This window comes from Alexandromys fortis, unplaced genomic scaffold (assembly GCF_014885135.2).
Source record: "Alexandromys fortis isolate MF-2015 unplaced genomic scaffold, M_Fortis_MF-2015_v1.1 scaffold_193, whole genome shotgun sequence".
Taxonomy (NCBI): Eukaryota; Metazoa; Chordata; class Mammalia; order Rodentia; family Cricetidae; genus Alexandromys; species Alexandromys fortis.
The window spans coordinates 2,140,032-2,150,995 of NW_026068083.1; the positions used below are offsets into that span (position 1 = coordinate 2,140,032).

The following is a 10,964-nucleotide window of genomic DNA, read 5'->3' on the forward strand; positions in this document are numbered from 1 at the left end:
CATATGCATTTACCAACTGGTCTCTTCTAAGTGACCACTTGCCAGTATATTTTCTTCGCTTTGGAGCATGCTCCGTGCATGCTTTGCTTGAATGACTCTTACCAAAGAACTGCAGTTTGCAGCCAGGTTTCCTCTCAGCCTGGTTTGGGCACTTTCTGCACAGTGTTTGTGCCCTTTGCAAGTGCTGTGGCGCACCCTGGGTCTGTGTTGTAACCATTAGTGAAATTCCCGCCGTTTGTGCACACTCCAAAAATAACTTGGCTCCTGTGGAGAGAGCAGGGGAGAGGGACAGAAACTTCAGTTGAGTGAAATGATTTAACTCATTTTGTACAATCTGCCAGGCAGGATGCACTGAACGAAACAGAGCTTACATGCGTGAGTCGTAGATTTTGTGGTCATTGCTGGTTTGCTGTTACTGAAGAGTTTCAGTCACCCGTTCCTACCTTTTATGACCATGAAGAACACAGATTTAGCCGGGAAGGGAGGAGGGACGTGCAGGAACAGGGCCTGTGGTCTTTGTAGTGCAGTAGTGGCTCACAGTGACAGAAGCAGCCCAGCGCCACCGTGTGCAGGTGTTGTCGAAAGTCAGGTGTTAGTTCTTCAGCATGTCTGCTGACTGTCAGCTCTCAAACTCTAATGCTTCACAGCCCAGCAACTGATCTTGGTGGGCTGCTATCACTCAACACTCCTAATTCCATAGTTGAGACAAAAGTTTAGGAAGTAATGGGATACAAACTGCGGGTGCTGTGTGTGGACCGTTTCCCCGTGTGTAAAGGCACAGGGAGCTCTAGCTGCAGAAAGCCGCCTGGCAAGATTAAAAAGTGGTTTCTGGTTTTCTTCTTCATCTTTGACTCTGTTTTGCTTTACAGGACTACAAAGCTGATGAGGACCCTGCATTATTCCATTCAGTCAAGACCAAGAGAGGCCCCCTGGGACCTAACTGGAAGGTATTGGCTGCTGACCTTGCTGACAAGTGGAGTCCTGACAACATAATAATTGACAGGTCCCAATTCTTAAAAGAGGTGGTAGTGTTTAAATGAAAAATAAAAACTGCGCAGAGGGTTTTCTTTGCTTAAGGACTTAGGACCATTTGCAGTTGGCCTGTAAGTGTGCGCTACATTAACAGAGTCATGCCATGCTGAGGAACCTTGAAGAGGGGCAGATGGTTTGCTCTTTGGGGACTGTGACATCTTCTGACTCCAGACAGTAAAGAAATCCATGTTAAATGAAGGTTTGTAGTGGGGTCTAGTTGGCATCTACTCTAAACGAGTTCCCGTCACACAGGTGTTTCCCTCACCTTTTTGGTAGGTAGGTTTCTGGAGAGCTGAACACCAAAGCAGTTTTCGTGGCAAGTGTTTGCATTCAGGTAGAGCACACCTTCACTCCATTCATGAAGTAGGAAAAGCAATTCCAACATAGTCTTGTTGTATAGTGCACTCCACCAAATGGAATCCCTTAAACAAGGCTTAAGTGTTGGTGGCAGGTTATTCTAATTTGACAGACTAGGAGGCACATAAACACCCAAACCTGACCTGAGCAGATATTTTTACCCACAGCATCCCTGAATGGCCCTATTATAACTTCTGTTATGACTGTATTGTAAACTGTTGCACATCAACTAAAAGGAAGGAGGGATCTGACTTTGTTTAATGTGAAATGAGCCATTGCAGGGTGTGGTCATTCACGGCTTTAATCCCAGGACTCAGACAGAGGCAGTAGATTTCTTATGAGTTCAAGGCCAGCCTGGTGTATGTAGAGTTCCAGGACAGCCAGGGCTACACAGTGAGACCCTATCTTAGAAAGGAAAGACAGAATTATAATTTGTCTTATTTTCACATTTGTTTACAGGGTAGAGTTCAAAACTCTTCCAACCTAATAACCATGACTAGAGACTTAATACTCAGGAAGTGGTAAATGTCACACAAGCATCATCTGAGTCCACGCTAAGGGTTTGCTCAGTGTCCCCACCCTTTTCCAGGTTTGTAGCTACATCCTCTAGACACCCCTAGGCCAAGCTGGGGTGGCTCTCCAGGATATATCCCTCGATCCCTGCTGAGGTGGTGCCGACTCTTTCACAGGGGATGAAAAAGCAGAAGGCTTATGACAAAATACTGAGTTCTTTCACCCAATTACCAGAGTCTGGAGTATAGGTTTTACACACCTGTCACATGGTGGGTGTCACATGGGTGCAGGGCTTTCCCATGGGTACTTCTAGGAGGTTTTCCAACCAACTGTAGAATTACTTAATGTTTTTTACTTTTGCTTGGCTTTTCTGCGTCTTAGGAAATTAGAATGTGTGTAAATAACTTTGCTTGTTCTTGCTTTGTTACTTTGATGTATGCTTACCCAAAGACCTTTATCTCTAGGTGATTATTCCTTAAAATTCTGAAGTAGCTTAAGTTTGTTTGGAGACAGGGTTTCATGATGGGGCCCATGCTAGCTGGGGGTCACCATACAGCCTAAGCAGCCCTTGAACACTTAGTGATTCCCCTCCTCGGCCTCATGACACTTAAGATGACAGGCATGAGCCGTAATGGGCTGTGCCTTGAGAAGCAAGTCCAACAGTGACTTCATGTTGCCCATCAGAAGGCTCCTCCGACCCATCTGCTTAGTGATCACTTGCTCACTTCATCCACGCGGTGGTAGGTGGAGGTATTCATAAGAAGCAAGCAAGTCTTCTGACTGAGCTGCCATGGCTTTGGAATGTTGGGGTAATGAAGAAAAACAAGCCAAACCACCATATACGGATGTGCAAGGACATAAAGGTTACATTCGTGACAATAGCTGAGCACACATGGGAATGAGCGAGCACCTATGGGTTTGGTCAGTGGGCATGTGTCCTTACTCTGCCTGGTGGTGCTGGTGGCAGGGTGGGAACAGAAGAAATGTGTGTGGGCGTGACAAAACAACTGGCACTGCCAGTGAGTGCTGAGGGTATGGCACACGCTCGCACACGCTCTGCTGTACTGTGCAGGTTGAGACGTAGCCTCTCCGTGAGCCCTCCTTGTATCATCCACCTGCTGCTTCAGCAGCAGGCTAAGTGAAAACCTCGGGTTCTATTTGTTTGCCTACATGTGTGTTTTAGTTGCTTGGGATCAGACCCAGGACTTGACACGTGTTAGGCAAGTGCTCTGTTCCTGAGTTACACCCTAGTGATTGCTGTGACACTCCCTCATTTGATATGGGGATACTTCGAATTGTACTTACTGGCTATATTCAATTGAAGCGAGAAGGTTCTTTGTCGTCCCAGGTACTATAAAAAGGTCGCATTTAACCTTCCAAACTTTACAGTGGGCTAAGTCAGGTACAGGTGCTCTGTTTATAATTGAGAAATGTAGCCAGAGAAACCCAGATCTGCGGGTCCACAGACCTGAGCCCAGTGCTGCTCACAGGTATAAAGAGTGATGGGGCAGATCCTTGTCTGCTACATTTGTCGTGTTGCATGGTAACATTTAAACTCTGTGCTAGACAGTTCTGCACACCTCCAGTGATAGGAGCACAAAAGGAGACGCATTCCAATACTGTGAAGACATATATATTAGGATTTAGATCGTGTAAACTTTGACCCTCAGTTTCCGTACCTCTAAAGTGCAGCTGTTAGCACCAACTTCAGCAGTCATTGAGAGGATGAAATGATGTGAGTGAGTGCTGGGCACAGGGAGTGGTGTCAGAACGTCAAGGTCTCGATCCGTGTGTGTGTGTGTGGGGGGGGGGTGTTGCACTGTTTTACACCACAGAGATCTTCTCTAGTACCAAACAGCCCTGCACACTATAGCTAGGATTGATTTGCCTTTGGTCACCAGTCTGAGCCCCTTGTCCTTACAGTGTTTAATGATTAGTGCTTGGTGTAGGTCAGCCTTCCTTCCACAGCCAGGTGGTGTTGCTGCTCAAGAGATGTTCTCATTTCCCAGGCTTGTCATAGGCACAGGCTTTATTTTTTTCCCTTATGGTACGATACATATTTTTACTTAAAAACAAACAAAACCAGGAATACACTGTAGCCCTAGAGACATAAGTCTGAGTTGTATGCTCATTTTCCTTCTGAAGAAGGAAATTAAAAGATCTTTGTTGCTTAGAGTTCAACATGAAGTGACTTTGTGCATGCTAATAGAGCAATTTATAACCTGATTAGGAAGTTAGCTTCCAGGCAGAACTGCTGATGAACATCTTATTTCTCCGTGGCACGGTGTGCATGCACACACATGCATATGTATGTGTAGGTTTTGGTTTCTATCTGGAGGGTGTGTTTGTCTTGTGGCACTGGCACAGCCACCTCTCATAAGGGTTGCAATAGTATTTTACATGTGTGTTCCTCCAAGCTTTCCAGTTTCCCGCTTCTGAACCTGGGAGTGTCAGCTTCACAAATTGAAGATTATGGTGTCATTCTAATCCAATGAAAGGCCTAATATCTTTCTTCATTTAAGTCAGACACTGTTGAACAGTTAAGCTTTTATTTCTACAGATGGATGATTGTTAATAGCTAGGAGGTTCTACCAAAGCATCTGCCTCTGCAGTGCCAGACATTGGAGCATATGGTAATTGGGTCAGGTAAAGGAGTTGGCCCAGAAATTATGCTGGTTTGATGTGTCCTGGCATTTGGAGGTTGGCCTTTCAGGCTCCTGTTCTATACACTGCTCAGTCACATTCTGGAACAGCCCTCATGGCCATTCTGAGTTCTCCAGGCTAGAGAAGGGCGCTGCAAGTTGTAGAGATGGCAGTTTATTTCCTCCCTGCCCTCGTGATTGCTGTCTCTTTGTACCCATATGTGTGAAAAGATGACAACAGCCTTGGTTGTCAAATGAAATGTAAGATGTAAGGGATGGGAACAGTGGAAGTTAGCGATGAGAGAGAACCTGCTGCGAAAGTCCTGTTCCAGGTGGAGACCAGTGGGGAAGGCACCTAGAGCTTCCTCCTGCGGCTCTCCTGATGGAAAATGCTGCCTGCCACGCTCCCAAATCCTGAACTTCACATGCCTGAGGCCCATAGCAGCTAAAAGCACGCCTCCTCCCTGTGGTCTCGTGTTTAAAACCCTGTAACTATAGCGTGCAGAACTCAAACTGGTTTCTGGTTAAGCCACATTTTGGATTCTGGGCAATAAAGAGGTCTACAGACATGCAAGGTTTTCAGAGGAGATTACACAGTTTGGTGACTTTACTTTTAGCTTTTATACGTGTAAAACTGCTGCCTGCTAGCCTTCACCTTGGTTTGGCTGTGGAATGCCTCTGCTTCTAGACAGATCTGCAGGATTCAGGACTCTGGAATGTATGCTGCCTTGTTTGGGAAGTGACTTGGCAGAGCAGGCCTCTGGTCAGGCTCTTCATGAGTCTAGTGAAGTGGGACCCTGCAGCTGTACTTGTACAAGATCGCTTCCCGATGAGGAAGGGTGTGAACCGTGCCAAGGTATTGTAAGGGAGCCTGGACTCTGTTGATCTGTTCACAAGCAGGGGTCTTCCTGTTTGAATTAATTTTCCCTATAATTATGAAATTACCTATGATTAGTTTACCTTTTGGATCTTTTTGAAGTTAAGAGTCTCCACCATGAACCCCCACCCCACCAGAGGTATGTGGGCGCCCATGTGGTGCAGTTGGTGCCTCAGGTCAAAGTGGTCTCCTTGTTCCACCTTCTGTCTTGTGCTAAACCACTGTGGTGTCTGGTAGTGCCTGCTGTAAATGTACCCTCAGTGGGTGCTTAGTACAGAATTAGTTAACTGTCATAAACCAGTGAAAATCAGTAAGATGTAGAAAAACACAATGTCCAGCCCAGGCCTGTCTGGAAAACTCACAAAGTAAAAGCGGTCTGGAGAAGCGAAGATGGTATACGTTGGAGAGTGGGGTTTTGCTGAGATTGTGGTGCACATGCTTGGCACGCGTTTTGTGATCCTGTGTTGACATTTGCTGGTGCACACTCTGGCAGCCCTCACGGCACATTTATTTTTAGCTTTCTTAGTGAGATTTCAGTTGGAAACTTAACACTATGAATTCGGCCGCCAAAACTGAGCATTCTGATTGCCTACCACTGAAAAGCTAAAATGCTGGGGGAGTGTGAACCGCACTGAAGACTGCTCTGCTGCTGCTGCTACTGCTGCAGAGCGTTGATTCTACTCCAGTGCACCCCATCCCACCTTCGTCCCACGAGATGAGCGTATGAAGCTAGTGAGGCCGAGAGGACCAGGTTTTTATTCTCTTAGGTTTGTATATATTTGTTTGTCACAGACTCAAGAAATTAGGAGAATGCCCTCAGATGCTTTTCTTTTTATTCTCTTAGGTTTGTATATATTTGTTTGTCACAGACTCAAGAAATTAGGAGAATGCCCTCAGATGCTTTTCTTTTTATTCTCTTAGGTTTGTATATATTTGTTTGTCACAGACTCAAGAAATTTGTTCTTGAGGCTAATGTTGGCTGATTGCTTACCACATAGCTCCACATGCTGCTGCAAGTCATTCAGGCCTGATGTGTGCTTGCTGTGTCCGTTGCTTCCCTGAAGGCCTCGGCCGCATGCCTCAAAGTAACTTAATATGTGCTCTTAAATTGAAAACATGATTTGACTTGGGGAGTTTCATTTATAGTTAGTAACATGAAATGTAAGGAATTCTGTGACTATACAAACTATTTAATGCAATTTTGAAAACATTTTGCAGCTAACTAGTGCATGCTACATTATGGATGAAATTTAAATTATGTGGGGAAAAAACATAATGTGGGGTTCTTTTGTTAGCTCAGGACTCTCTTACAGAACTTCTGGTTGTTCTTTTGTTAGCCAACCAGTGTTCCCCTTCTTTTAAAAAGATTTCCATTTTAATTATTAATCTTTATAAAACTCACTGACTGGCAGAATAATGGTATTTGAACTAGCAGAATTAGTCTTAGCTGCAGGTAATGAAATCTTCAGCTTTGGCTGGATTGGAACATTGTGTGAGAGACCTTTATTCTGTTCCTGCCCTCTGTTGTTGTTTTGAGAGGCAGTTGTTTTTAAAACAATAAAGAGGAAACATTGAGACACATTTGTATTGTTTATAAAGAATCAGGAAGCTGTGGCCCTCAGCAGTTGAGATCCCAGGTACCTATACAGGCTACTACTTGTTTCTGTCACAATTTTGAAAATTAAATGTTTCTCTAATTTTTTTTTTTAATTAGGGACTGGAGAGATGGCTTATTGGTTAAGAGCACTAGTTTTTGCAGAGGACCTGGTTTGGTTCCCAGCACCCACTTGTTGGCTCATGCAAGTTCCCCAGTCCCAGGGGATCTGATGTCCTCTTCTGATCTCTGCAAACATTAGGCAGGCAAACATGTACATACATACATGCAGGACACGACTCTAGTGCACATAGAATAAAAAATTGAAAAATGTGTATTATATTTATTGCACGAAGGTGTGTACATGAGCAAACACTTGTATACACTTGTGTTTGCCTGCCACAGCATGCATCAGGGGCAGAGGAAAACTTGCGGGAGTCGATGTCCTCCTATCGTGTGGCATGAGAGGTTGAAGTTGAACTCTGGTAAGTCCAGCTTTGCAGCTGGCACCTTTACCTGCTGAGCCATCTGAGTTGCACATCTCTTTACAGGAATGCTCTGGTAGCCCCAAGAATGCCTGTGATTTATTTTGCATTGTTTAATCTTAGGAAAAATTTAAACGTGGGCTGGACCAATCTTATCTGTTAAAGGCCCTAAACTGAAGGCCTGGAGAGACAGCTCAGCAGTTATAAGCACTGGCGACTTCCAGAGGACCCGGGTTTAATCCCCAGCACCCACATGGGGAGTTACAACCATGTGTGACTCCAGTCCCAGGGATCCAGTGCTGTCTGTCTGCTAGCCTCTGTGGGCACCGTAAACACTCATACTTACATAAGCAACTAAAATCTCAAATATTTTATGCCCTAACTGAGCTTTCACCTCAGTCTATTTAGCTTTGATGTAAACATCAAAAAGGGGTGGGAGGAGCCCAAGCACACTTATATTGTCATAGGCAAAGAAAAGAGGGCAATTTGAAAGAGTACCCATAAAAGTTAAGGCAAAGGAAGCCTTTGTCCTAAAATGTGTGACTGAGAGCCAAAATATTTTAAGAGTCAGGTGTTTTGTTTCTGGGTTTGTTTTTTTTTTAATAACAAGGTAACCTCTCCCACCAGTGATAAAATCATGTGAGTTTTGAAAATACAGTGTTGAACCTAAAAGAAAAAACGTGGTTGTTAACCTGTTTCACATGGCCTGGTTCTTTTACAGGAGTCTGGCTATTTAGATGCATCTTGCTACTGGTTTGTCCTTTCTCCCAGAGGATCTTAGGAAGGTGGCTCTTCCTATAGATACAGTTGCAAGAAGCAGAACTACTGTTGAGTTCAGGGCCAGCCTGGTTTTAATGGTCAAATGGTCCTTCCTGGCTGTGCATACAGTAGCTGTCATTTAGAAGACTTGAAAAGTGTTGTGTATGGAGAGTATTACTGAGTGGGTTTGTTCTGAATAAGTTAGTATATTTGTATTTGCTTTTCTGATAACAGGGCAAATGATAAGAGTTAATAGCTTTTCATCCTACCACGTCAGATTGTGGAACTGTTTAAAGCCCTGTTTGTTTGTTTGAGACAGGGTCTCTCTGTAACTTTGGCTTTCCTGGAACCAGTCTGGCCTCTGCTTCCTAAGTGCTGGAACTGAAGGCGTGCACCACCGCCGCCCATAAAGCCCTATTCTTAATCACTAGTTTAAAGCCTGAATTAAGGGATGGCTCCCTATCAGTCGATTTTAAACAGGAATTTCACTTAAAATACCACGAGCATATTTATTATTGAAGGAAAACATGTAGCTTGTGCATTAGTGTCTTTCTTTGATACTACTTTTGTCATTGCTTTCTGGTAACTTCAGTGAGGTACTGGTATCTACCAAGAAAACTACACCAGGAAGTTGAGGCAGCAGGCCTTTGTCTCCTTGAACAGATTTGAGTGGGTTTTTATTTTGTTTTTAATAACTGCTTATAAATTGGATGGAACACAAAAAGACTGAGGGGAGACAGCTTCAAGAACTAGGATTTTTTTTTGGTCCCATTTATTTTTTAAAATAATTTTTAAATTTTTTTAACTTTAAAACAATCTTCTCATTTTACATACCAATCCCAGATCCCACTTCCTCCCCTTAAAATAATTTTTATAACCCAGTGCAGGCTCTATAAATTGCTGTGTTAATTGGCCTAAGTAGCTTGCCAGCATCACTAGGAAGCATATGGGAAACAGCCTGGTTCATTGTGGAGTCACTGTGTGCTTGGAGTCCTGGCCCACCTGTGGAGGGCGCCTGTGTTGCATTTAGTCCCCTTGCTTTTATAAGTTGTGGGAGAATTCTGAAGAGCTGTCATTCTGATGGGTGAGGCTTTGTGGAGAATGAGGTATGCAGCTCTTAGGGTTTTAAGGAAGCTGTTTATAGCTCAGAGTTACCAGGACTTGTCCAAGACAAAAAAATGCTTAGTGCTGTTAGTGTTGCAGGGAGTGTGAACAGGGCCTTGTGTGGATGTAAGGGCTTCACACGCCATTAGATGTAAAGGGTATGTTTGGTTTACCATCTGCGGTTCACCTCAGTGGATAGTCTAGAAGAGCGGAGCCAGTGAAGGTCGGAACCAGGGTGGATCCCCTGCTTTTGACCTTGTACCGGCTAGACCTGCCTCACACTTGAGCCACGTTCTGCTCAGGCTCAACAGCACTCATTGGATCAAAGGCCCTAGCATGTCCTCACCTCATTGTTTATTGAAGAGATGGTCTATGGAAGGCTCACCTTACGGTCCTTTCTGTAGAGCTTCAAGGCAGGGTGTCCAATAGAAGCTGGCTGACCTCTACCATACCAGATGTCCAGCTGAGAGCAAGCTTGCAGTCGAGGAGAGGGAGGCTGGTGTCAGTTTAACTGGCATGGTAGAAATGAAGATATCTAGAGAGACACTTGAATGTGTCTCAGTCTGACTTCAGATTATTGAAACAGTAGACTCAGTCGTGGGGATTTCCCCAGGAATCTTGTGCTGTCAGAGGGGGAGCTTGTCTCCTAGGAAGAGATTCCACAGTGTTGTAACGTGTTATCACCACCTTAGAGGATAAGACTTCATCTTGTCGGGGCTTATGTACACAGCCTTAACCCTCTATTTAACCTTCAGTTTCACCTTAGGACCCCAGAGATGGACTTGAGGGGTTTGCTGCATGTCTTTAACTCTCTTCCCCATGTGATCACATCGAGTAGTCCTCCTTTTTCTGCTTGCCACTATTAAATTGGCTCGTTTTATTGACTTATTGATGACTGACTCAACATAACTTGCTACCCCCATATCTGATAACATCTGTGTGTACTACAGAGTCTTTAATGATGGTTCCCACCAAGGACAACACTATTGAAAATACACATGTGTGGGCTAGAGAGATGGCTCAGAGGTTAAGAGCACACTGACTATTCTTCCAGAGGTCTTGTTCAATTCCCAGCAACCACATGGTGGCTCACAACCTTCTATAATGGGATCTGATGCCCTCTTCTGGCATTCAGGTGTACATGCAGATAGAGTATCTTTTTTAAAAATTAAAAAAAGAAAATAACACACATTATCTGAATCAGTTTTGTGTGCCTGATAGCACCTAACGTGGTGATGTGTAAATGGTCCCCACTTAATGACTGCTGAAGTCAGCTTTAAAAGTGAGGTGTATTTATACACAGACTAACCCTCCCCACGGCCATGTGTGCGGTTAAAGCAGAGTTGCTTACACTAGGTGGCAGATAGCTGCTAGATACCCAGGTGAATGTCTCATCACCCTTCCTAACTCTCCACGAGGGGGTGGGGAGTGCAGTCAAGAAACCCAGCTGGGGGGGCTGGAGAGATGGCTCAGAGGTTAAGAGCATTGCCTGCTCTTCCAAAGGTTCTGAGTTCAATTCCCAGCAACCACATGGTGGCTCACAACCATCTGTAATGGGGTCTGGTGCCCTCTTCTGGCCTGCAGGCATACACACAAACAGA

The 10,964-nt window shown here is 44.5% G+C and overlaps 1 protein-coding gene across 1 annotated transcript in view; it reads left to right on the forward strand.

The window, feature by feature from the left end:
* The window catches only part of Pitpnb (phosphatidylinositol transfer protein beta), a 51,279-nt gene that overhangs the window by 31,451 nt on the left and 8,864 nt on the right, over positions 1-10,964 (forward strand). Inside the window, exon 7 of the mRNA XM_050122089.1 lies at positions 870-1,034. Within this exon, the coding sequence (XP_049978046.1) occupies positions 870-1,034 (165 nt within the window). The remainder of the gene's footprint in view (positions 1-869; positions 1,035-10,964) is intronic.